The 27,891-nt window shown below is 48.3% G+C and overlaps 1 protein-coding gene across 1 annotated transcript in view; it reads right to left on the bottom strand.

Moving 5' to 3' along the window:
* Positions 1 to 13,930, bottom strand: part of CUNH10orf90 (chromosome unknown C10orf90 homolog) — a 199,934-nt gene extending 186,004 nt beyond the window's left edge. The window contains exon 1 of the mRNA XM_019654187.1: positions 13,281 to 13,930. Within this exon, the coding sequence (XP_019509732.1) occupies positions 13,281 to 13,736 (456 nt within the window). The 5' untranslated portion in view covers positions 13,737 to 13,930. The remainder of the gene's footprint in view (positions 1 to 13,280) is intronic.
* Between the last annotated feature and the right edge of the window lie 13,961 nt (positions 13,931 to 27,891).

Raw genomic sequence — 27,891 nt, 5'->3', positions numbered from 1 at the left:
AGCTAGTGAGTGAAATAGGACATGGGCTCTGACCTCCACAGCTCAGCATCTAATGAAAGAGCACTGGGCCGGCCGAGTGGCGCGATGGTTAAGAACTGGCCTGGGATGCCAGAGGGCCCCGGTTCGGATCCCACATATGAGGGCCAGTGACACTGCCCTCTACAGCTAAGATGCTGAACAACAGCTCAACCTGGAGCTGGGCTGCCGTATGTAGCCAGCAGCCAGCGTGAGCGGCCAGCAGCCGCAGTGAGTGGCCGTCCAGAAGCCGGCGACTGATCTGCCTCGTCAGAGAAGAGCGCAATGATGGTGCCAACTTGGGCCAGTGAAGCGACATCCTCCACACTAGACTGAAGAACAAAACGACAGCAACTTGTCTGTTCCCCTTCCCCCAATTCCCCAGCACTGTTTCCATCCCCCCAATTCCCCAATAAAAATCTTAAAAAAAAAAAAAAGAAAGAAAGAAAGAGCACTGCCTTGGGCATTTATAAACACGTGAGTGCAGGACCAGTGCAGACATGAGACCCGGGCAAGTGCACACGTACTCAGAAGGGCTCGTGCATGGCTCAGTGTTGCCGTCTCATGGTAAAATGTCCCTAACAGAAAACTTGCCGTTCTAAGTGAGCAATTCACTGGGATTCAGGGCACTCACACTGGTGTGCGACCATCCCCAATAACCATCTTCAGAACCCTTTCATCCTCCCAAACTGAACTGTCCCCATTAAACACTAGCTCCCCATTCCCCCTCCACCCAGCCGCTGACATCCACTATCCTACTTTTGTCCCTTTGAATTTAACCATTCCAGGTAGCTCATAAAAACGGCGTCGAACAACCTATGTCCTTCATGACTGGCTTATTTCACAGAACATATGTCCTCAAGGTTCATCCAGGTTGCAAGTCAGTTGCCTTTTCACTCTGTTGATAGCACTCTGATGACCACAAGCTTGTCATTTGGATGAAGTCCAGTTTATCCATTTTTCCTCTTGTGCGTCGGGCATCACCATCTTGAAGTTTTAAATGATGTTATCTTGGAACTTGTGTTTTGTATGTGAAGTCCCATGGGACAGTGCAGTGTGGCCATGTGCAGAAAGACACGTCCGTGTGTGGGGGGGCTGATTTCCTCGCTGTCCCATTCACATAAGGAGTTCGGGTGCTCCTTGATCACAGAACCAGGGTGAACCTATGATGCCTGACAGTTCGCTGGAGCTCAAAGTGAACACAGGGAAAGCAATTATGTCTCTGGTCCAGTAATCAGAGTGCTGACAGTCCCGGGGGCCGGGCTTTCCTCTATAAGCAGACTTCCGTCAAAGGCAGAAAAGAAGGTAACGGGTTCCTGAGAACCAGGAATAACCAGGCAACCCTATCATGTTCCTTCTTACTCATGCTGTGTCCTCGTGTGAGCCAACTACGTATGCGGGAAATGACGTCCTGGAAGGAAAAGGAAAGAGAGGGCCACACGCAGCTCCCTTCCTTACGCAGCAGTGAGACAGAGGCGGAGGGGGTCGGCAGAACATGATGCTATCAAGGAATGAAATAAAAATTTGAGGTTTTGGGGTTTTTTTTGCAGTGTTTCCATTGTTCTAGTAAGAATGAAATGCATACATGTACACAAGAGATAAAAGTTAAAATTGTATCATTTCAGTGATTCTATATATGAGTTCAATGTGTTTATCTTTGAGTTAAAACTGGCCTTACACAATATCAAGGTAAATGGTAAAATACATGATAATAATTGAAAATTTCAACTTTTCTCTACTTACACCAATAAAAATAAAATTAAAAAAAACACACTACCATAAAACAAGAGAAAGACAACAAAAGAAAGGATAACAGATTTATAGAGTTCAGTATCTTAAATGACCAATTTTTCCCGCTTTTTAAACATGGGTCCCCGGGTCAATTTTGCACCACAATTGCTATAGCCAAACCTGAGTAAGGAGCCATGTCCTGTAGGGCGGCCTCGTGGAGTCTTAGATTTTTGTGCCCTGTGTGACAGCCAGCACAGCGGCACACACACGGGAGCACACCACTTCCTTCCTGGATATTAACCCAGCAGCAGGGGCAACAGAGCAGGTTCCAGCACACGGCCTCACCCACACACTTTTGGGCCCCTGTGCATATTCATCAACAGCCCCTGTCTCCAACCAGGCCCAGCCCCTCCCCACTCAGCAGCCTTCCTCTAAAGCACAGAGCGACAAGAGGCACCTCACCCAGAGCGCAGCCCCAGGAAGCCAGCAGTGTCCAGGGCTCATCAGTGAGGACTTGAGCCCATTTGTAGCTAAAATAATGAGTTTCGTGAATGCTCTGCGCATAGTTGGATCAGAGGCATCTGTAGCTCATGAGGGCAAAACCACTTGCTGCTGGCTGCAGGCTGCTTTGGTAGGAAGTGGCTTCCTGCCCCAACACAAAATGGCGAGCAATTTGTTGTCTACTTCAAGAAAATAATTCCCCTGTTTGTCTTCAGCCCTATTTGTCTTTCTGAAACATTATTATTCCTAAATCTTGGATGTTTTCCAAGATACTCATCCCTGGAGCTGTCTCACAGTCCTTTCTGGTTGGAGACGCAATACAAATTAGACTCCAGAAAGGAAATTGAACAATTTCTCTATTTGGAATTTGATGAAAGGGGTGACAAAACGAGTGACCTCCATTTGGAGATTCACTTGCATGCACTAGAGCTGATGTCTGTCTGTCTGTCTGTCTGCAGACGACTGAAGAACAAATGGCTTTCTAAGGGACGCTAACATAAGTATCGAATTGGGACGATCTCTTACATGTATGATGTCTTCACCCATCATTCACTCCAGCCTCAGGTTTTCATCTAAAACAAGCCTCATGCACATTCATTCATTCATTCATTCATGTATCCCACAATGTTCCCTAAAGGCTGACCTGGTGCTGGGGACACAGTGGTGAGCTAAAGCACATTACGGGCACCTTTCCTCATGGAGCTCCCAGACAGAGGCTCCAACTTATGTGCCTGCAGTTCCTTTTATTTTATTTTCTGCACAGATACAAAAACTTTAAATATACTGTGGTTGGCAGAATACTCAGATGGTCCCCAAGGTTCCCACCCATTGGTGCATGCGCCCTCGATGTTTTTTTCCTTTGAGTGTGAGCAGAACCTGTGAAAATGATGGGCTATCATTTCCACAATTAAGTCATGTCATGTGGCACAAGAGTTTTGCAGACGTAACTAAGGCTGCTAATCAGTTAGTACTGAGTTACTCAACAGGGCAGTTATACCAGGGGGGCCTGTCCTAATCAGGTGTGTCTTTAAAAAGAGTCAGAGCATCAAACAGCAGAGATTGTCCTGCTGGCCTTGAGAAAGCAAACAAACATGTTGTGACTGGCCTGTGGCTGGGCCCACATGACAAGGGCCTGAGGAAAACCTCCAGGAGTGGAGAGTGCTGAGAAAATGGGGATTTCCATCCTATGACCCCAGGAATAGACTTTTGATAATAACCAGTGATCTTGGAAGAGTCCTCTGAGCCTCAGATGAGATCACAGCCTCACTGCGAACCTTGATTCAGCCTGGAGAGACCATAAGCAGAGGGGCTAGCTAACCCACATCAGGAATCCCCACCTGAAAAACTGTAAAGTAATAAATAGGCTTTGTTTTAAACCACTACATATGTGATCATTTCTTTTACAGCAACAGAAGAATACAGATAGTGTCTGCTAGATTGTTATTCCTTTTTTGTAACAGCCAATCAGAGCTGAAACTGCCTTTGGTCCTACACTAAACTGATATTATCTCATAAGTAAAGAAGCCAGCTGCCTCAGTTAATTTACACAGGATGGTCACAAGGAAGCAAACATATTCCTTGGACCATGGAACCCTGCAGAAAACTACAAAAAAATGCTAAAGGAAAACACACAAAATGTTAAAATTAGTTTACTGTGATGCTGCAGTGACCACGAAGATGGTTTCCAAGTGGTTTGGGCTACTTCGTAATGGTTGTGGATCTGTTGAGGAGGAGAGATCGGGACATCCTTCAACATAAAAAACCCAAGAGAATGTTGAAAGATACGTGAAATGACTGACTATTAGGGGAATTTCTGAGGATCTGAACACCTCTGATGGTTCTGTTCAAAGCATTATACTAGCAGATTTGAACAGGAGGCGAGTGAGTGTGAATTTTTTCCAGGCATTTTGACTGTTGAACAAAAGCAACCAAGTTGGTCAATTTTGTTGGAGTTGCGCAATCGTGCCACTTCAGATTCCAGCTTTTTCGGACATGTCATCATGGGAGATGAAACTTGGGTCTATGGTTATGATCCTGAGACCAAGGCTCAGCGTTCTCAATGGAAACCACCCAGTACACCTTGTGCAAAAAAAGCATGTCAATCAAGATCTAACATCAAGGTGACGTTAATTGTGTTTTGACCTTGATGGGATTGTGCAGCTGAGTTTGTACCCAGGAACCCTGCGGTGAACTCTGAATATTATATGGGCTTATTAGAGCGTTTAAGAAATGACATGCGTAGAAAACAGCCCGAGAAATGGGCAAATGGTTTCATCCTCCATCATGACAATGCTCCGTGTCACACATCACTTCTGGTACGGCAATTTCTGTCAAATAAAAACATTATGCTGTGTCCTCATCAACCTTATTCTCTGGATCGGGCACCGTGTGACTTCTGGCTCCCCCCCAAAGTCAAAATGATTCAGGACATCGAGGCAGCCACAACAGCGCAACTAAAGACACCCATGAAAGAGGACTTCCAGCACTGCTTTGGAAAGTGGCAAGAAGGAGGGAATCAAGTGTTTTCAAAGTGAGGGGGAGTATTTTGAGGGGGATTAATGGCAATGCACCTTTTACTGTAATAATTTTTTTTTAATTTAAACATTCCCCGTATTTTGTGATCACACCTCATGTACTTGACAAGCAATGCTTTGACATATATTATACTAAATTTAGAAATGTTTCAGCCATTATTTCTTCAAATCTTTTTTCTGCCCTCACCTCCTCCTCACTCTTTCTGTGACTCCAATTATATGTGTGTTGGACCTCTTGGTGTTGTTATTGTCCTATAGGTCACCCAGGCTCTGTTCTCTCTCTCTCTCTCTCTCTCTCTCTCTCTCATCTTGTTTAGAAATCTTACTGATCTCTTCTTCTGTGGCATCAAATTTCCCACCTGGTAAAATTTCCATTTCATACAGTGTCATTGTTTTTCCTTCTCTACAAGTTCAATTTGGTTCATTTTTATACTAACTATTTCTCTCCTCCTTCTGGTGATATATTCCCTTAAATCCTTGAATTTAAAGGGAAACAATGTGTTTATAATAGCTCTTTGTAAAGTCTTTGCTTGCTACTTTCATCATCTCTGTCATTTATAGACCTCCTTCTATTAACTGTAATTCCTCTGGGTTAAGAGTCATACTTCCCTGCTTCTTTCAAACTCTAGCAAGCTTTGCCTGGAGGCCAGATATTCTCAATTTTATATTATTGCTTGCTGGATTTTGTTGTAATCTTTTAAAGAATGTGGAACTTTGTGTGGCAGGCAGTTCAACTACTTGAGGGACAACTTGATTCTTTGAAGAGCTGTTCTTAACATTGTTATAGGATGGATCTAGAGTAGCCTTTACTCTGGAGATAGTTCAGCACACATCCAAGGCATGAGCCTTCTAGAATCTCTACTGAATCTACCTCAGATTCAATGAGGTCTCTGTCTTCTGTATGGCAGGGAACTTGAATGATCCTCGACCCTGAGTGAGCTCTGAGGACTGCCCATCATGTAGCTTCCCAGTCACTGTCCTCCTTTGCCAGGGCTTTGGCCTCATGAAGTTTCACAGCACAGACTGGTTTTCATCCACAGATCCGAGGGAATCTGAACCAACCCCCTGGAGCTCATTCTCGGCCTGGCTCCATCTTCTCAGGAACTCTGTCCTGCAAATTCCAGCTGCAATTCTAGAGTCTACTGTTCCGGCTCTCCTGTCCTGTGCCACCATCCAGAATGCCATTCCTTCTGCCTGAGGTGTCCCCACTCTTTGCCCTATATTCTCACTCTCCCTGTCTGACATGAAAAACTCCCAATCTTCTATGAAGAACATGCCCAAATGTCTCCCTCTCTGTGCACTCTTGCTGAGCTCTCTGGGTGAAGGGCTCAGGGTAGACACCCCAACTCGGCACTATTTGGAATGGCACCTCCATCACCAGGTGATGAGCAGGGTGGGATCCTCTGTGTCCCCAGCACATAGTAGGTCCTTGACATATATACAGAGGGTGCCAAAAAATGTACACACATTTTAAGAAAGAAGAAAACTGTATCAAAATTGTAATACTCAATATATACCGATAACAAAAGGTGAATACAAGTCACATTTGACTTCTGCAATGACAAGAGGTTCTCAAGGTGGTTCCCATCAGCACAGTTTTCACACAGTTTTTTTCCTTTCTTAAAATATGTATATAATTTTTTGTCACCCTCTGTATATAGTTTAAAACAAGCCAGCCCAACATTTCTTCTTTAATCCACTTGCTCGACTGAAGAAGGAAGAAAACCTAGGACAGCAGAAACAGAGGGTAACGAGAACGGAGCTGGGACCTGGGACCCAGCAGGAGGTGCTTGGTGGACGAGCCACGGGCAGAACGATGCCTGAGGAAGGAGGAGAGAGAGGCAGCGGCTCTGTACCTGTCTCTCAGCACTTGATTCTGCACAGTCAACTCCGAACGCCCTGGGGCCCCAGCTATTGCGTCAGGACCAACGCTGCTTTCCCTTCGTCTCCCCCAAAGTGGAACATAACTGGGGCAGAATCCTCCTTCTGCCAGTCCTGACTGTGTCCCGGGGCAGCCTGCACTCTCTCTCTGGGTCTCACAGAATTTTTTCTTAGGAAAAAAAGGGCTCATGTGCCTCCCACAGCTGTGCTGAGGATCAATGAGGCGATTCAGGGATCGACCGACACAGCCCCTTTTGTGACATCGCTGCTCCTCAGGGCTCCTTGCACACAGTGGTCCAGCCCTCACCATGGCCCTCTCGGATCACCCCTCCCCCCCTCACACCAGCTTTCTCAACACGGGCAACTCACATAAGCCTCTCTGTCGTTCTCTCCTGGGTTCATGCGGTTGGGAAATACTGATCCGGAACTTCCAGATCAGGGTGTCAGGGCTGCATCAGAATCACACAGTTTTCATGTTATAAACATAGATTTCGGGACACCACCTCCCCACAGCCTGGGGCTCTGCATACTTAGAAAGTTCTCTTGAGGATTTTAAAGGATGCTAAAGCATGGGGGCCATTTCATCCTTTATGAGGTACGAAGACTCCATTTAGATCCTTGTAGGTCACCGAAGGGGGTGCATCCTACATGAAAAACACCCCGTAATACTTCTTGCCTTAGCCCTGTCTTCATCAGGCAGGACCGGATGTGCGCGAACTCGCATTCTCAACAGTCTCTTGTCAGCGATGCAATATGCAGCTGACGACGGGACAGGGTGGGCTCTGAATGACAGCTGTGCATTCAGTTCAGGGCCAATTGGGTGGCTACTCTCTGAGTTGCTTGGGCAATGGAGATTACCCTGAGACAAGGGCACCAGAGGTCACAGATCCCTGTCACTCGGCACTTGTGTGGGGAAGGAAAGGAGGGAGTGTTCACCCCAATTTGAACAGGGCTGCTTGCAGTGAGGGAGCATCCGTAAAACACCGGTCACAATTATCCTGGGCCCAGGGCCACGTCCTCAGGCCATGACTTTGTGGCAGAGTTGGGCATGGCAGAAACAGGCATCCTGGAATCTGAACACCAATGGCAACTCACTTTTACAGAATGCCGATTCTATGCCCGGCTCGCGGCTTAGCTCTTTCTATAGAGTCTCTCCCTAATCCTCCCAGCAACCCTGTAAGGTAGATATCATCATGGTTCTCCTGAACACAAAGAGGTCAAGAAACTTGCCAAGGTCCCTCAGCTAGCAAGACCCCAGACAGACCCGGTCCAGTGCCCTCACTCTTAGTCACACGACCACCTTCCATCCACCGTCTCCGTCCCGTGGTTCGGCTGAAATGTGCCCACAGTTCCCCCACCCGCGCCAGACTGGATCTCATGAGATGTCAGCTAGATCTCACGAGGCTTGGCTACAAATGTTCTAGACCATTCACACTGAACCTATAATGAAACACAGTGCAGTTCCCAGTGCAGTGGAGCCCTCGGTCACCAGATGTGCGCCCTGATGCCACAAAATGAATTTCACACCTCCAACCCTTGCACCCTTTCAGACCTTGCCCTCTGACAGCCAGCCTCCCATTCGCAGGTTGAGGAAAGCTCTGGAAGAATATGGCGACTGGGCAGCACTGACACCCCAGGGTTGTTTCATCTTTGGCCTCTTGGATTTCCTTCCTCCTCTGTGTGGACGGAGGCTACCAGCCATTGTCGATGGAGGTGAGTGGCCAAGGCTTCTAAGAGGAGCAGAGGGAGGGGGGAGGGGTTCCTGGTCTGTTCGCTGGTGGCAAAGCTAATGCAAATAGTTATTGTCCTTTGGAAAACGGCCTTTTCCCAAACCTCCTCACTCTGGAGGGCTCAGTGCCTTCGCTGCAGCCAGAGCGCCAGCATCTCCCGGCACAAACATCACTTGGAGTCCACGACTTCCGGAAGAAACGTGAGCCTCTGATCTGGCTCAATCTCGTTGGCTTGGTTTGGGGCTGGGCACATTGTACCGCGCCTTTTGATAACTGTGAGGAGAAAGGGAATGTTTGTTTTACCTCCCATTTGGTCTCAGTGACTTCTTTATTCTCTGAATAAAGTTATCTTGAAGCCCAAGCAACTTAAAATTTGGGTGCTTTTATTTCATATGACCTGAGGGCTCACCCCAAGCACTGGAAAACATTCATCAAAGCCCAGAGTGGCATGTTTCAACCCTGGTGGGACATCCAAACCTCATGGGGGGACTTCCACTTCCGGCCATGTGGGAGTAACCAGACAAAAGTTTCGAAGCAATGGTTTCCAGACCTTGGACAGCAAACCTTGCAGGGCTGTGAGCCTGACGGGAGAGGAAATGAGAGAGGCGAGAGGCAGTTTCCAGATTGCAGAGCAGGAAGGGGAAACTGGAGAGGCCAGGGTCTCACTGAGTTGAGGAGGCACAGGTCGGATGCAGATAGGACGAGGTCGCTAGAATGTGTGCGGCCAAATACCGAGGAAGAGATCATGCAAGGAAAGAAAGTTCTCGCAACTTGCAAGGGGCCGTCAAGTCTCAGCTGAATCCTGTTTCACACGTGCTTGAGAGAAAAACAGCCTGAAGCCAGGAGAGTGAGCGGGACACTTCCAGGACCTCACCCAGAGCTGGAAACAGTTCACACTCCCACTGGCGCTGGTGGAAAGGTCTCGTATACTCGGGCGTGAAGCGCAGCCCTCACAGCGTCGTGCCCTGTGTGGGTTACAGTGCGGGTTACAGCCACAGATCAGGGTCCGTCAGCCTCCACATATGGCGATGTCAGGCTGGGCTGCGCTTTGTTGTTGGGGGAAGAGGGATGTCCTGGGCGCCCAGGTTCTTCAGAAGCTTCCCTGGCCCCTACCCGATAGGAACCAGAAGCATCTTCTCCTAGTTGTCACACCACAGTCCCTCCAGACATTACCAGTATCCCCTGGGGGTGAAATAATCCCTGACTGAGAACCACTACCCTGGACTAAAGTCTTCCCAGAAGCCTCGAAAGGATCAAACTGTATTTAGGTAACAGCCTCAGGCCAGAACGATGTTCAAGGCTCTTTCAAGGAATACGACCCAATCAGACACCTGCCCTGGGTCACCGTGGCCTTGGCTGGGCGACAGGAACAGGTGGTTTTAAAATTTCACCATGAGGAAACAACCCAGATGTCCACCGACAGATGAACAAAGAAAATGTTATACACACAATGGAACATTATTCAGCCTTAAAAAGGAGGAAGCCCTCCCAGTTGTGACAACATGGATGAAAGTAGAGGACGTGATGCTAAGCGAAACAAGCCAATCACAGAAGGATAAATCCTGCATGGTTCCACTTATATGAGGTATCTAAACCAGATAAATTAATGGAAGCAGAAAATAGAATGGTGGTTGCCGGGGGCTGGGGGAGGGGAAAACGGGGAATTGTGGTTTAATGAGTATAAAAATCCAGTTATGCAAGATGAGTAAATTCCAGAACTCCGATGTACACTGTGGTATTGTGCACTTTAAAATATGCTGAGAAGATGACCTCATATTAATTGTTCTTACCACCAAAAAACAAACAGGAAAGAAACCCACAAAAGAACACAAAGACATTTTTAGAGGTGATGGATGTTTAGCACCTTGACCGTGGTGATAGTATCATGGGGGCATGTATGTCCTAACTTGTCAAAATGTATAGATCAAACAAGGAGAAAATTTTTCTACATCATAAATTTGTTTTAAAAATCAAAGTTCACCATGATTCTTATATTTAGCCAGAATTAGGTACCACTAGCTAAATAAAAAAAAAAATGAGTAGAAGGGGAGATCAAAATGATAGAAGTTTGAGAAATCTTGAGAGGTGCAGCCAAAATGCAATTACCAAATACGGAAGCTTTCCTGGCTCATCTCATGATTAAATGTATTAGAAAGTGTCAGCTAGAGGAAGATGGATGGGCACGCCTTGGCTTGAGTGCCCCAGCCTACGTCCATCATCAGAACGGTCTCAACAATCAATTAAGAGATGCCAGCTCACATGCAAACCCGGGGAGGCCAGCCCACCTGAATTCCACGCAGTTTCCCTGCTGAAGCTGGTGAAACCATGCGTGCTCTCCCAGGAATGTGAGAACATGGCCATGCTTGCTGCGCGGGCGGCCGCCAGAACTCAAGCACAGGCCCCTCCCATTGTCCAGTGATGGCTATTTTGATGTCTGAAACAGATCAGGTATGTATGCAGGGAAAGAAAGGCCTTCGGCACACTGTTCTTAATAACTTGGGGCATTGTGGAGTCAGTGGGGATCACGGCTTTGCAAGCATGAAGACCGTATCCTCGGCATCCTCTCCACATCAGCTCCCAAACCTAGTGACCTTCCTGCATCACAGGTCAGCTCGTCATTCCGATCAGAAGACAGTTGAAGGAAGGGGGTCAGTGTGGCCAGGGTTAGGCTGGGTCACCGCCTGTCTCAGGGAAGAAGGCAGCACCTCCAGGCATGAACGCCACTCAGGACCAAGGCCACAGTGTTAGAAAAATGCCAGTCGTAGACCTTAACCTCAACCAAACAGATTTGCACGTCTTCGTGGGAAGGACTGGAAACCCATAAAGTTCTTACAGAAACGAAATCTCCCCCCGCTGGCTTTCACTAAAGAACCAGCCAGCGCCTTTGATCAGCGCGTTTCTGCCCTGAATTCATCCCAGCGACCTTGCTCATTTCCCGCCCCATCGAGTACTTCACGGGCAAAGCCCGCACCGATTAGCCGATGGCCTTGGCGCCTGAGAGAGACGAGGGGTCAGTGGGCCAAGTCTAACAGGACCCCAGGGCTATTAATTGGGCTCTCTCATCAGCTCAGCATGGAAATTGAGCAAGGGAGTTGCCTTTTTTCTTGGGTTTCCTGATCTAAATGGTGCTGACATGCCCTAGTGGGAATAATCTGAATAGTTCAATGGATGAGGAACAGTTTAGATTCTGAAATGTTTGCCACTAGAAGAAGCGAGCTCAGAATTCAGAGGAACAGGAAGCTCAGATCCTATCTGATGGGTTTTGAACTTGACCTGCCCGTGAGCGGACAAGGCAGGCCCTACCTGGACCACTTCTCAGATCACAGTGAGGACCATCCAGCTGACCAGGCTGATTGTTGTGGGACGGGTCTCGGGCTCATTTTAGCACAAAACCTTAGACACCAGGTTACATTCCAGTAGCAGGCACACACCCTCAACTGGTGGCTCTAAACTGGCAGTGCCTCTGGTGGAGGTGGGCTACCAAAAGGTTGTAGCTGTGATTCTCAGGATGCTTGAAGTTTTTTTACAACCTCCTGCAAAGATGGCCCTTTCCACATTGTTATCTTCAGTGTTGCTTTAGGAATGAGTGAAGTTTTATGCTTGAAAAACAAACGGGGATGCAAGGGGTGCTCTTTGCCACTTCGAGTTTAAAATGGAGCCATGGACACTTTTGTAAAAAGCAAAAGGATGTAATTCAACAAGTTTTTCTCTATCTGGAGGACTGAAAAGTAACCTCGATGAAAATTATACAGTGACGAAATTCTGTCCCCATCCTATTAATTACTCATGAATAATAACACCTCTGGTTTCTTTCAATTATATTCTAATTGCACACCTTTTGCCCTGGTTGATTGGGCAATGAACTAACGAACAACTATGACTGAATTTAATTAACACCATTATTTCTGTGGCCTTTATGTCTCTGGGGGAAACATGGAAATTCACAGTCCCGGGGCTGCAACTGAAAGAAGCCTGCCCTGAACCCTGTAGAACAGGTTCTCATGTTGCCCTGGAATAAGGAAGCCAGTGTGGGGAACAAAAGATGGGGAGCCCTTGCCAGCATTCATGGGAAGCCTTTCCTAATAATAGCATCCATATTCAGAAAGGTTACCTTTTCATAAAACATCAGCAATCTGCGCCTTGCATTTATCCAAAGAGATGGGTAAGTGAGCTACATGGAGTCAATTACAATGTCATTCATAATTTATTCCATGTACAATAAGGAGCCGGTCAGATTTCATGCGTGTTTACTTTCTGAAAGATAACTGCTTGTGGCTTATATGAGTTGCAGAAGATGAATGCTTCAGAGTGCTTTGTTCATCTCACTTTGCCATTCTAAATCTCTGAAGTTCTCCTCCCCCCCACCCCCACAAAAGTAGTCTCTGCTTGAAAAATCTGAACTCCCCCTCAAAAAAATAAAAGACCTTCTTACTGGCCTAACTTAAATCATTCTATTTTAACTGGATCAAGGCAAGTCGTAGCTATTCTCCTGCAGAAACACATCAGGAAACAAATTGGAATTTGATTTTAAAGACAAATCATTGCAAATGTACAGCACTAAGAATATTTAACTCACAGAAATGTATCCACATGTATCCACTACATGTGGATACGAATTATCCAACTCTTTGGAGCACTAATAAATGTTTGCAAATGCAGACATGTGTCAGGTGTAAATTACATTCATCCGATACGGTTCTCCGACAGCCCCATATTTCAAACACATTAGGGGATGAGAAAGCCTTTTCCAAATCCCTTGGGAGAAACTAAAACAGATGATTAATTTATGAGTCCAGATAGACCATCTAAGCTGGCTGGTGAGCAACACCTCGCCTCTCTGCCTCAGGTGTGCGCCCACTGCTCCCTGCCCCAGTTCCGCCCGCCGTACCTCATGTCTGCTGGCTGTCTGCTCAGCTGTCTTCAGGCCTTGATACATATGGATGATACAAACTTTGGCTCTTCTCTGGGAGGGAAACCAGTTGCTCTTCACGAAATCCATGACCATCACATGGTTTTTCAACTCTGTACTAAACGTTTTTATCTGGAAAGTCCGGTACACGGCCGTTTCCGCGTGGCGGGCGGCGTACCCGTTCTGCTGAGTTTTTGTAGGAATTCCAGGGTGCTGCATGATACTCGCAATCTTGTGACTTGGGCTGGCGAGCCTGGCAGACACACTTCTCTTTGTCCAATCCCGGTATTGAGTGCAGCAGGAGGGACTTGGGAGGTGCCCCAGCTCCGACCTCCCCCGCAGGTTCCCAGCTCCACGGCTCCTGGTCCCCAGCCCCCGGCTGCAGGGTGTACAGGGAACGTATGTGGAACTCTCGAAGGTGACCTTACGGGCCATAAAGAGGCTGCTTCGTGCTGCTGTCCATCTGCCTCTGGCGCGTCCACCCGGGTTCTACAGTCATTCCAAGTCTTCTCTGATTTCAAAGACACAGTTCTCTCGTCCACTGCATTCAAGTTCTGAACACAGAATTCGCTGGCTCACGGAGGGTGAGGCTGCATATGTTTTCAGTCTCAGGCCCTCAACTCCAAATAAATTATTTACAGGACGCGGTACAGAGGAACCCGGAGTGACAGTGGCTGCTTTTCACAATTCCTGCTTTTTCTTGCCAGGAACCAGAGCAGACTCCTACGACACAAAGAGTGACCTCAGCCCCGGAGAAGATAAGAAACACATTCAAGTGAAAATGAGAAGTCTGGCACAGAAACAGTGATGGCTGCAAGTGGGCACTGGAGAGACGGCTGTGGCAGGAAGCCCTGTGCACGGCTCGGCGGGGACATGCACTGGCCTAGGCAGGGCTCCAGTCCCCCCTCAGCCATGGGGAGCCCCCTCACCACCCTGATCTCATGTTCCCCAGGAGAAAAACTGGAATAATAATACCTACCACTCACAGCGTCGTTGGGAAGATCAGGGGAGCAAAATAGTAAGAAAAGAGCCGTGCGCGATAGAGCCATCTATACGAGGCCTCATCTCCGAAGCACAGGTGCGTGTCTCCTGCTGAATTATCTGGCACTGGCTCTCTCTGTACATAGGATACAGTGCATATCAACACGGCCCTGAAAATCATGGGGCTCTGAATGTCACTCAGAAATGCAGACGCACGATCTATCCCTTCTCTTTGTATTTCACGTTCTGGTACCTCGTCTGTTGGCCCAGTAATTCAGACGTAGACGTTCCAGGCCATGGATCAAGGGCTGGGCCAGGACAGGGCAGGTGACAAGCACCGTGGCTGTGCTCTGAGTCCACACACAGAACCCTGGGAGCAGCTTCCTCCGGCTTTAGGCAACGGTGCCCCACACCCCTGATCACTCTCCCTCCCCAGGCTGAGAGCCATGGGGCGGCCACATGCGGCAGTGACTCCCAATGTCTTTCCTGAAGACAGGGCTGGTCCCTGGCCCAGAGCGCTGCCCTTCCTGCTACAGGCAGGAGCTTGGCACACACACTCGGCCGGCTGGGACTTGGGCGGGCGGTGGAACGTAAACGCCCATTGGAGGCCACAGAATGTTGAGGCTGTGGACAAAAACAGAGCAGGGGATGGAAAAGGCTTCGGAGATCACTCAGGCCAGCGTTCTCATTTGGGCGTTAAGACAACAGACCCACAGAGATGAAATGGCTGCTCGAGAATACACGTGAAGTGCCGTTCTCCGTTCCTTACAGAACTGCTCACTTCTGCCTGGGAGTCTCCCTAGGACGTTAGTGACAACTGATGGCAGCCATAGTTCCCATGGCAATGCAGTGCAACCAAGATTCGACGCTGAAAGGCAGACCGGCTACTCCCTAGGGAGTTAGGCCATGGGGTGGACACCCCCTGATAAAGACAGCCATGGGTGAAATTCAGGCAATGAATAAATGAAAATTTAACAGGGAAGCAAAGGAAGAAGGCATCGCTCAGCTGTGTGGGAGCTGCGAAGGCCACGCCCTGTGCCCCCACAGTCACCATCCTGCTGGCGCCTGTCTGTGCCCACCCAGCAGCTTTTTGCACACCTGGTGGAAACTAACAGCCTCTCCTATCACCACAGCACGCCCAAGGGCCCTGGGCAGCGTGCAGGCAGCAGACTGACCATCCCAATGAGAGGTCTGCTGAGGGCTGACTGGCTGCTGGAGAGAGCCGTTTGCCACAGGCAGTGGCAGCCTGCAGCGGCTATGGAGGCTTCAAGGATGGTCGAGGCTGTTGGTGACTTTTCTCTCTCCCTGGACCACAGGCAGAGGCTGGGCTTTAAGCAGCCAGTGCAGCCCCAAGAGGAAGCAGTAATGCGGCCTTGAACAAGTCTCCAGACCTCTTGTCAATAGGACTGGATGGAAACCTTAAAGTTGTTGGATTTGATCCCACATCAGATGAGGAGGAAACAGAGGCCCAGAGGTAGGGTAGTTTGTCAAGAGGTCAGCAGGCTGGAAAGAGTAGGCAGGAGATGAGCCCCCAAACCAGCTAGCACATGATTATGGACAAGCCCCTCCCCTCAGGCTTCAGTTCTTTTATCAACCTTCAGTTCCTATCCCTGCAACCTTGGGGGGGACTGTAAACCTACCATTGCCTCAGTTTCCCCATATGCTTAACAGGATAACAATAGTGCCTTCTTCCGTGGGTTTCTGTGAACACTGAAGGAGCTGTCACATGTAAAGTGCTTGGGACAGCCATAGTCACCCCCAAATGCAGAGACTTTCTAAGTAGTAAAATGCCAGACACATTATTTTAATTATAAAGAAGGCAGAGTCTTAAGAAGCAGCAGGACCTGAACTGGACGCCATGAAACCCGAATTCTAACACTCCCTCTGCCGTGCAGAGGTGCCCAGAGCCCGACAGGGGGCCGGCCTCCATCTCCTCCAATCAAAAATGGAGACAGTCTCCCCTGGTGTGAAGACTGCAGTAGGTAGTCAGTGTCGGTGAAACTTTCATAACCTGTGTATCTAAAAGGCTATTCAGATGCAGGCTTTTAATGCCTGATACTAAGAAATAGTGGAAGGAGGAAGTGTCAGGCACAGCCCCACCTGAGCCCGTTCTCTCCCAAAGGACAGTCACAACTGCCGTCACATCTACTGTCACAAGAGGACGGTGCCAGGCAGTATGATGCCCTCTCACGCACCCATACTGCCCAAGGATCCCGGACACTCTAGTCTGCCCAGAGCCCTGTTCTTCTCTCACCTGCACCCCTGGGGAGCTGGCCTGTCCTATAAGAACACCATGTTTCTGACCTCAGTTGATTGGCTCGTGGTGGGCACCTGGCCCATTTGGAGTCACTCAAAGTCCACCCTGAAGAACCTTGGTCCTGGAACTGAGCAGGAGTGTGTGCGGAAGCAGTGAGATGGGGCACGCCCAGCGATGCTGGTGGAGGTGGCAGTTGTCACAGAGGGAGGCAGGGCCCCCAAATGGGAGCATCCTGACAGTTCTGAGACCAGGGTCCCGCCTATGGGTTCAACAAGAGACTCTAATATCATCATACTACTTTCTCCTTCAGACTTAAGTTATTTGAGGTGAATTTCTGTCACTTGCAACCAACTGGGCTCGGGCTAGTCCTTGAAAACTCATTCATTGACCAAACAAACAGATGTGAAGTGCTTCTGCGTCCCGGGCTCTGTACAGGCACCAGACACACACAGATGAAAGGGACACGCAGCTTCCTGAGGAGTTTCCTGCTCCAGAGGGATAGGCGCCTCCACAAACCATCACTCAGAGCACAGCGAGTACTTTCTATGAGCGAGGTTTGCACCAGGCTGATGGAGGCCCTGAGAAGCCCTCGCAGAAGGAAGGCTATGGCTTCCAGCCTTGCAGGAGAGCTGCTGTCCTGCCAAAGCCCCGTGGCTGGCACAGCACGGACAAAAGTCAAGTTCAGGTCGTCACTTTTCACTGTCTGTCATACATTTTGTCATAAAGCAGGCACAGAATGGGGAAGTGTTCGCCAGAAGCCATAGCGACTGCAAATAATCATCACTCTTCCTAGGAAACAACACTCTGAACCCTGGGCTACTCCCTTTTAAACCAAATAACTCAGTCGGCTATAAAAGTGAGATCTCTGACCTTATTAATGTCCTGCAGAAGATCCTATTTAATTTCCCTAAATTGTTCCCTGGGTTGGCTAACTAAAACTGTAACATTTTTAGCAACTGGCATCCGATGACACCAAATCAACATAAATGAGCCCTGAATGTGTTTAGTGTTGAAATATATGTGAAATTAATCTCTTATTTCTCCCTTGCCCCTGATACAATGTGCAGGGCTGTATAGGATACACAACGCAGTATTTAAGTAATGAATTATTCAAAAAGAAAAGGAACTGCAGGTACCTGGTGCCAGAAATTCATGCCTGTGAATTCTTAATCTGTTCCCCAGTGGGATTAGCATTTACGACTGTGAAAGATGTCCTAATTATGCGGAGTTTCAGAGCTGATTTTCTGCAGGGCCTGCGCAGATCTAAAAAGCATTAGGCAACAATAAAAACAGATGACTGTGAATTTCTGAATTCATAATTTGGTTCCCTTTTTGGTGGAAATGACATTTTTATTTATGGGCGCTTCACTCATTAGGTGGGAGCCGGAGGTTTTCTCTCTTCTCAGAGGCACAGCGCTTGCTGTGAGCACATCTGAACAGTCACCCTTCCAGAACAGATGTGTGAGATTCGCAGGACTGTCGGACATGGAACTAACCGATGCACTCTGTTTCTCCTCCGCCTCGTCCCCACCCACTGGGGTTCTAGAACAAAGCGAAAGGACTGAGAATAATATGGCTGATTACAGGAACCGGGACCTTTGAACCAGGCTAGGAAAATACAAGTCAGCGTGATGAATCCCAGGCCTGTGAAACCCGTCCAGCTGTGCTGGGTTAGAGCGCTGACACGCTAGAAGAGGGGGAGTCATTTCACTGATGGGTTATAGGAGCTCAATAAATATTTGGTCAACAGATGGACAAAACGAAAAGGCATCAGCTATCTTTTCTTAAACGTAGGCCTTTTTCTCTTCTGTAGATGGAAAACCATTTTCCCTATTTCTTTATACAATGTTTGGAAACTACGACAATTTGGTATTTTTTTTCAGCTTTCCAAAAGGAAGCAGGAAAACCAAGAGGAACAATGGGGTAGCAGTGCCGTGTCACACAATCATCCACAAGGTTCATTTTCTCCACCTTCTGCGAGCAGTCAATCATCATTTATTTAGCACCCACAGGGCGTTCAGCTCTGTGCCAGCCACTGCATATGCATACCTTCAATGCCACTTCTTACACCACTCAAAACCACCACAGTTAGGGAGAAACGTGTCTTCTGCCTTCAAGCTCACTGAGCCAGGAGCAAGTTGTTTGGAGACAATAAATGGCATGTTCATATTTTCTCCCCAATGCCTGAGTAGATTTTGAATAAAGAAAACCATTGACTGTTAAAAAGTTGGTTTCATTTTAAAATATATATTTTGGCAAACAGGAATAAGGGTGAAGATTATGGTTGACATTTTAAGGCAAGATCAAACTTAATTTGCTATTTCCATCCTGGGGCAGTTTTACCCAAAAGGGGAACGTAGAGCGCCGGTCATCGGCCACTGCCCTCCTGGCAGGCTGGGCTGTGGTACAAAGGGCACAGGCATATTGCTAGGGCCTGAGACAGGACACCCCACTCTCTCCATATTTACTTCTCACGAATGCATTCACTGTCATTCCTGGCCATGTTTCCTTGCTTATATGAATTAATTTTTCAGTGAGTGCGTTGAACACATTCCTGAGATCCAGTGTCTATCAGTAAGATCCCCAAGACCCAGGGGACACGTCAGGACCAGCACCAGCCGATAGGGCAGCCACTGCCAACCCCTGGACTCACCCCACCTGGGTCCCTCCCTTCCACTGGGACAGCAGGTGGGGGCTGCAGCCAGACCCTCCCCCTTGGTGCAGAGTAGGGGGCACCGGCGTAGATGAGGCCTAGATCCAGGTCACAGCTGGCACCTCGTGAGAGACGGTGGCCTCCCCCTTCACCCTGTCAGCCAAGCCCATGTCCCCTGCCAAGTGGTTTGTCCCTGTCAGAGGAAGGACTTCCTTTGAGCCCCCAGAGGATCCATTTACTGGGTTCCAAGGTGACAGCCTGAGATTCTCTCCCATGTACGGAGGAAGTGCACGTGACCAATGGGTTGTTCTCCAATATCAAGACCAACAGCCACCTATGGGCAGACTCCTGGTTTCCCAATTATAAACCCTATTCCAAGTAAATGTGCACAGACACACACCAACACATCCATAAATGCAGAGGTGTGACATTTCATGTGTGTTATCTGAACACAAAATAGGCCTCGTCCACCTTACGGCTCAGGGCACCTGAATTCCGCCCCCAGGGACCCTGGTGCGCATCCTGCTCTCAATGGGCTGGTATCTGAATCCCCACTGAAGCCTCCTGACGTCCGGTGCAGGGCCTGCTTCGTCACAGAGTCCCGATGTTTGTCACATGCATTAGCATGACAAATGCGCCCACAGGTAGGACTAAGGAGCAGATCCTATGTATTATGATACAGCCAAAGGCCACCAGTCAGCTCTTGTCACTGAACGTCAAGCACCAGTCACAGCACCACCGGGCGTGACTCGGGAGCCTGGAACTGTGCACAGTCGGCCCTGAGGGTCAGAGAGGCTGAGCACCACTCTGTAGGTTTCTCTGATTCCAGCCTGTCTTCTGAGGGGCTGTGAGCCTGAGGCAATGTCCCCAAGCGGTTATTTTTAACACACGCCCAGAGTATCAGGCTATGGTTGCATTCAAAACGGGTGAAGGGAGTTTTTGTCTGTGGGTTTGCCTTGTGCGTTTGCTGCTTTCAGTTTTATATCCCACATATGAGTGAAACCATATGGTTCTCAACTTTTCCTGTCTCGTTTTTTTCCACCTGACTTACTTCACTGAGGATGAAAACTCAAAGACACAGACAGTGGTGGTCACCAGAGGGGAATGGGGGTGGGGGAGGTAGAAAAGGGTAAAGGGGGTCAAATACATGGTGACGGAAGGAGATTTGACTCTGGGTGGTGAGCACACAGTGCCATACACAGATGATGCGTTCTAGAAATGTACACTTGAAACCTATATAATTTTATTAACCAATGTCACCCCAATAAATTTAATAAAATTCAAACAAAACAGCAAGGAAACGGGTAAATGTGGTCTAGAGGCTCTCGCCCCAACAGCATGCCTGACTGGGCACCAGCGAAAGGAACGGACTCCCCAGCAGTGAGCTCCTCAGTTTTGCTGCCTCTCCAAAGCTTGCAACCCGGGCACCTGGAGCCTTTGCCTGAGGCCCCTTCTGCCACAAGGCGGGGAGCAGTAAATGTTGAACGGATAAGTGCTCCCCGTTATAGGAGTCCCTCTGTTGGGGCAACAGGTTTCCGTTAATGGGTTTGGCTATAATTCAGCAAAACACACACTGCTTTAGAAGAGGATTTCGCTTCTAAGCTGCATTTGAAGTGCTCTCCTGCCCTGCTAGGAAGCCCACAGGGACACCTGAGCCACTCCCTCTTGATCACCTGGTGGGCCAACGTCCCACAGCCCCGCCCAGCAGCTGTCTGAGGGGCGAAGGGGACAAAGGGATCACAGCAGCTCGCTGAGCGAGGAGAAGGAAGCCTGCTGGGCCGGTCTGTCCAGTATCTGCGTCCAGCACTGTATCTCCTCTGCCCACTTCCTGTGCTGGGCACCGGTCGCGAGGCGAGGCCACTGCACTGTGCAAACCTGCCCTGTCCCCGCTCATGTGTCGCTCAGCTTCTCAGACTACGGGCTCTTCATCCTGAGCCGCTCTGTCCAGCCTGTGTTCCCGGCCAGCCTGTCACCAGCGGGAAATGGGCCTCGGTTTCCATTTGTCCTCCCTGCAGGCTGATCGCCAAGCGCCCCCGCTCAGGGTGCCTGTGCGCTTTCTCTCTCCCAGCTTCGGGTTCCCTGCTCCTCCCTCTGCATTTGCTAGGGTTTCTCTGAGTTTCTCATCCTGCAGTTAAAACTCCCATCGGATGACAGCCCTATTTTTAAGTGAAGGAAACAGCCGGCTATGCGAGACCTGAAATGAACGAGAAGCATGAGGCCAGACCTGGCCCAGTGCCATTTTTAAAAGGAAGAAACAGGAGGTCTGAGGGTTTGTTTATTTGTTTGTTTGTTTGTTTGTTTGTTTTGAACGTGAAGAATCCATCCTGCCAGCAAGGGCTAAAATAGTTTTAAAAGCTACAGCCCGAGTCCTCTGAAGAAAGGACCGTCAGCCCTCTTGGCGTCTTAGCTGGAAACAAATACTTCAGAGCCCAGGCCCGGCCCGGGCTGCACTCGGTAGTGCTTGGGGGAGCGTCCCTCTGACCACAGCACCCAGGCCCTGCGGCTCCCACAGGCCACGTCCCTGCACAGCTCGCTCCCTTGACCCCAGGATTTCAGTGAGGCTGTGCTCTCTCTTGCTCATGGATTCCCTCCATGACACTGTCTGAGCATCCGCACGTGGCAGGCGCTGTTCTAGGCAGCAGGAATACAAAGTGAACTACAACACAGTCCCTGATTGCACACTGTTGGTGGGGAGGTAAAACGGTGCAGCAGCGACGGTGAAAAACAATATGGTGGGTCCTTAAAACACTCGAACATAAAACTGCCATACGATCCAGTAACCCCAAAGAAGTGAAAGCTGGATCTCCCAAGAGATATTTGCACGCCCGTGTTCATAGCAGTGTTATTCACAACAGCCAAAAGATGGATGTGGTCCCAGTGTACTTTGACGGGTAATAGACAAAATGTGGTCTATCCATACGGTGGAGTATTAGCCACAGAAAGGAATGAAACTCTGACACTTGCTACAATGTGGATAAATCCTGAGGACATTATGTCAGACACAAAAGGACAAATATATGCTGTGATTCCCCTTATGTGAGGTACCAGAACTGTCAAATTCATAGAGACAGAAGTGGAATGGTGGCTTCCAGGTGCTGGGGAAAGGGTAGTTACTATTTAATGGTTACAGAGTTTCAATTTGCAAGATGAAGAACTTCTGGAGACGGGTGGTGGTGACGGCAGCACAACAGTGTACTTGATGCCACTGCACGGTACACCTAAAAATGGCTAAGATGGCACATAGTCTGTTATATATACTTTACCGCAATTAAAAATAATTTAACAACAAACAAACAAATAGTCCCTGCCCTCGAGGCCCTTGGAGTCTGGTGGCTCTGGGACAGGGGTCTCCAAAGCTGGCCTGGCCCTTGCACAGATGTTCTGTTGTCCACAGATGTAGTGGAAGAAAAAACTAAAACTTCTATTTATATTACTTCTATCTCACCTTTTTCAATATCTGTATAGAACTGTAGTTCTTTATAGTTCTAGATTATACTGTGTTAGCACAACAGCTCATAGCCACACTTTATGGATAAAAATTGGACCTATACCTAGAATGCCCTAAAATTCCTTCCTGGTGGGGATGAATGACTGAAAGTGGTGTGGAGCCCCCATCTGGGAGGATGGACCTCTGCACCTGTGAAGAGGGCAGGCAGACCCTTCCCAGAATTGGAATCGTTTCCTCCTGGGTGTGGGTGAGGCTGGTGGCAGGTTGAGGGGCGTCATAAGCCAAGTTACGCTGACAACCACAAGCGGCAGTGGGACGTGGCCCTTGTCCACCAGGCCTCCAGGCCTGCGTTGAGAAGGGCAAGTCCAGAAACAATGACCGTCTTCCTCTCTCCTTCCTCCAGTGGGGTCAGGAGAGTTCATGCATTATTCTCTTTGGGGACCTTTTCCTGCTGCTCCTGGGACTGCCTGTCATCCTGCAGAGCTGTACGGCTGAGCCTGGCAGAGCCATTGCTGCATCGTTGCCACCTCTGCTCCTGGATCAAGCTCACCCGCTGCCCTCCCAGAATTAGAGCCGACTGTTAGGCATCCCACTGTGGCTGATGTCACAGCGTCTACTCTGGAGCATGGGGAATGCGTCTCCAGGGCCGGGTGCAGGGCACTGCCCAGGGTGCCATCACAGCATCCTCACACTGGCCTCAGCAGCGTCCTCAAAGGCCCAGCCTCCACTCCTCCTCTGCCTTCGGTGCGTTCCAGTGGACCCTGTAGGGAGGAGGGTTTGCTAAGCCTTCCAAAGAAGGTGCCGGGCCCTGGTCTGGGCTCACTGGGACACACTTGCTCCTTGTGCCTGGAGCAGGACGGGGTATGAAGTCCAAACTTCTGTGTCCACCTCGCCCCGAGGACAAAGCTGACAGCAGGGAACAGAGTGGACACACAGAAAGCAGTGAAGCCCTTGATGACATGGGGCAGCCAGATCAAAGCATCGCTGAAGCCCACCCTACTCTGGACTTGTCAGCTCCAAACGCAAATACAACCCAGCTACTATTTAAACGCAGTTTGAACTCTTATTTGCACCCAAAAGTACCCTCACTGCTTGCTCTCTGAGTTAGACGTATCTCATTTCTATTGCTGACTTTCATAGACTGGGGGACTCTCCTTGGATGTCACTCACCTGGAACTATTTCCACCGAGACATGGAGAGATGCGTCAGCTTCTGCACCCCATTCTGTCTCAGGAGCCAGCGAGCCCCACCCTTCATCCTGAGGTCATGGTTCATCCTTAAGATGTCAACACCACGTGTCTCTCCGTGTGAACCCAAGCCCAGCCACAAAAGACCACAGGAGGAAGGGCAGAGCCTCACCACTTCAAGCATCTCTGTTACACTCACTCAGGTCCCCACAGTGGCCTCGTTTTCGTCATCGTTCACCCATCTATTAGGCGATACGGGGACGTTTTTATGTTTTCTTATATCTCAGCCGATTGTGTTCACAAGATGATTCCTACACTGTGATCTTTAATCTGATTAATAGGTTTAAGCCCCATTTTTATTTTATCTTGTCTTGTCCTGCTTTGGTTCTATCAATCAAGTCACTCTGTAGAAAGTAACCCAACGAACAGAACAGTGGCTTATTCCTCCCGACTCGCATAGCCTGGCCTCATCCATCTTGCTGTTGCTCCTTCACCTTATTTTTTTCAAGGAATACATGAACATTCACATGTGTTAGAGAAATAGACAGCCTTGTAAGAGGGAGCTACATTTGCATAAAATACAGCCACCTGATAGCCCCCTAAACCACTGTAGACATGACAGGATTTAACAGTGACGTTCAAGGTTGCCTTACCAAACATGGCAGACATCTCACTGGAAAACCCAGCTCATATCAAGAATATTGCATTTTGGGTCCTGCTTGAAATAGACAAAAGGCCTGGATTTCTTTTTCTTCAAATAAACTGGTGGTGGGTTATTTTCTACAGTCATTCCTATACAGCTTATAGGACTATTGATAACTTGCAAAGGTTGCTCCGAATTTAACTTGTTGCAATGTTTTCTTACGTAGGTTCTAGCTGACTGATAGCTTCTCTTCCCAAGAGCTCCTTAAATCGCATGTCCCACTGACCACAGATGCTTGAGTGAGGTGTGGAGGCTTGATTCCAACTCAGCCAATCAAATTTCCTCAGAGAAGCCTTGTATTCTGGGGTGTTGGAGGGGGGCGGGGAGACTGAGTCAACTAGCAATGAGCGGTCAGCTGGGAAGGCGACGTAAACTGAGGGCTGCCATTTTGAGCCAACCATGAGAGGACCATGGACATGGGATGACCAGAGAGAGCAGAAAGAAGCAGGCTGGCAGCAAAGATAAAAAGGGCGAGAGAGATGCTAGAACACCCTCGTCAGGCCTGCCTGCCCTTATGGGATTTAGGATCCAAGGCATGCATTTTCATTCTACCCATAAATCCCACGTCACTTGCTCTTACCTGAAAAGACTTCTGTGCCTTGCACGTGAGCACTCACTATGGCTGGGATGCCCTGGACAGTGCATTAGCCTCTCATCTACACTCTCTCTCAGCACCACAGGCACTCAGCTCCACTCACTCCGCCATCTTTGCTTCTTCCTTTCAAATTTACCAGCTGCTCATGAACGGCCTCTGGAGAGGGCTTCAGGCACACACTGCCAATTATGTTTTGAGAAGAAACCCAAGCCCTCGTGATGGGAATTTCCAAGGCTTAGCATACTCATGCCTTGGTTGTAACAAATAGAATTTTCACGTTAAAAGAAAGTTTGTATTAGAGGACCATCTGGCCCAAATGTACAAGATAATCCTGATTTTAAATATTCTCTTCAATTTTCATTCTATTCTTAATTTTGGTTCAGAAAATGCTTTCCTTTCTTCCTCTGGAGATCAGAGAGCAAGTATGGAGCCAGGAGCTAAGTTTAAGGAGCTCACAGCCTTGTGGCAGGTTAAACAAGGATGGTTTGTCAGGATTCCTGGGGTTGCACCAGACTGGACAAAGAGAGGAACCATTGGCTCAAGGAATCCCAGGGTAGATCCAAGAGCCAAACTGCCAGGAGGGCAAGGATTTACCAGGAGTCAGGAGCACCTGGATTCTCTATCTGGACTCTTCCTCGGCCCTCTTCACTGAGGCTTAATTTACTTGTCAAGGAAGTGAAAAGATAGCGGCTCCCACAGAGGGCTGGAGCAAAGGTTACAATATAAATATCTCAGAGAAGTGCCTAGAATAATACAGCGTAGGCACTCAATAAATTTCTCTAGTTCTCCTGATGGGGCCTTATGATAATTTTGAAAGTGAAGACCAAAATGCAGGAAAGCCCAAGAACATTCAGTTTGTTACCTGACGTGCTCTTGGTGGCGTGTAATAGAAAATGGAAGATGGGGAAAAGGGAGAGATTCAGCCAAACATGGAACCCAGAGGTGCTTCCTCCCTTGCTTTACCTCCTGTCCTCCCCTGAAATCGGCCAGCACCCTGTTGATTTGAACTTGTTTCATCAGTTAATGCATTATAGGCTACACGTCGTGTATCATGCTAAGCAGAGGTGTGAGCTCGACAGCCAGCCTTCCTGCTCATGTTCAGACTCCTTATTCCCGACCCTGGCATCAGTCCTATTGAGTCAGGCTTCATGACAGCCTACACCGAGCTGACACAGATGGGTAGAGAGAAAAGAACATGGAGAAAAGGAGATAGGCCCCCATTCCAAATTCTGTCAGTAATTGGATTTTCTCCCCTCCTTACATCTTTACCCTCATTCACAATCAATGGCCTTGAATACTAGACTCGCTGAATTTTCTAACTGGAATTAGTCTTCACACTGGCTGCCTCTCATATTGAACACAAGGGGGGAAAAAACAAAGCATAAAGGAGTGAAGCAAGTTGCTCAAGGTCACACAGTCAGCTAGAGCTGCCCTTTCCATTTATTCTAAGTGGAAGCTGTTTGGGATGATCTTAAATAGGAGTTCAAGACACCACCCTGAGGATTATTTCCAGGAGCAGAAGCAGAAACTGGTTAAACCAGCAGCTGGAGGAATCCTAGTCACTGGAGGACCCAGAAGTCAAAGAAGTATCTTCCGTCCCCTCTCCACCCTTTTTTGTAATGGGTCCTTTTCTCCTGCACATTGCTAATGGAGTTTCCTGGCCATGTGAAAACAAAAGTAAAAAAAAAAACAAGGAAGAAAACACCAATTTCTGGCTTGAAGGGACCAGGGTAGATTGTATAGTTTTCAAAGCCATACATGACCTCCTCAACCAGAAGGCAGGGCCCTGTGGCTCTAGTCCCAGCACTGTCATGCATTCTACAGAACTGAACAGCTGGAGCCTAAGTTTCTCTTTCAGTAAAATGGGGCAATGTTTGCCTTACCCACCCTAGAGAGTCAAAGAAAAAAGTTATTGTAACACTTGTTACAACAGTAAGGAAGACTTTATTCAAGGCTATTGCAATAGGGAGAGAGACCAAACTCAACTCCAAATAGCACAAGGACAAGTGGGGATTTATAGCCAAGGAGCAGGATAAAGGCTTGGTGGATGGAAAATTACAAAGAGACATGGAGGGTTGGGGAATTCTTGCTAAACTGACCTAACAGGATTCTTGCTAAAGGCAGGCCAAGGGCTAACACATCAAAGCAGGCAATAAGAAGCTTGATCAGATATCAAGGGTGATCAGATATCAAGGGTGGGGGGATTCTTGCTAAGACAGGCTGGGCAGGCCAAAGACAGGACTGGAGCCAAAGTCCAGACCCAGTGGAAAGAGAGCTCAGATGAGCCTGAAGTTTGGTTGAGGAAAGAGTCTTTGTCAAGTCACAAGAATCAAACAAGACATTCTGTAACCTGCATGTTAGGAATCTGTGATGAACAAAACAGAAACAGACTCATAGATACAGAGAATAAGCTGATGGTTGTCAAAGGGGACAGGGTGGGGAGATGGGATTCAACAAAAATCCAAGTCATTATAAGAAAATAAAAATAAAGCCTAAGACAAAAAAAAAGAAAAAAAAAAAGGAAGGTCCAAAACCTAGGAAGAGGAAAGCAAATTGAATCTGACCAAAGGTAGACCAATGGGGTCATCGGTCCAATACAACATGATATAGACCACGCAGATGTGAGCCGACTGAGTACTTGGCCATTCTTTCCATGCCTGATAAGCAATGTGTTCTCTTCACTCCAGGGCTTCCATTTTATGCTTCCTCAAACATAGACACCTGGTAGAAACAGAACTACATATATGTAGATCTTTGGGGAATTCA

This window comes from Hipposideros armiger, unplaced genomic scaffold (genome assembly GCF_001890085.2).
Source record: "Hipposideros armiger isolate ML-2016 unplaced genomic scaffold, ASM189008v1 scaffold_216, whole genome shotgun sequence".
Lineage (NCBI taxonomy): Eukaryota > Metazoa > Chordata > Mammalia > Chiroptera > Hipposideridae > Hipposideros > Hipposideros armiger.
The sequence above is the reverse complement of the archived record's forward strand: the minus strand, read 5'-3'. Positions and strand labels throughout refer to the sequence as shown.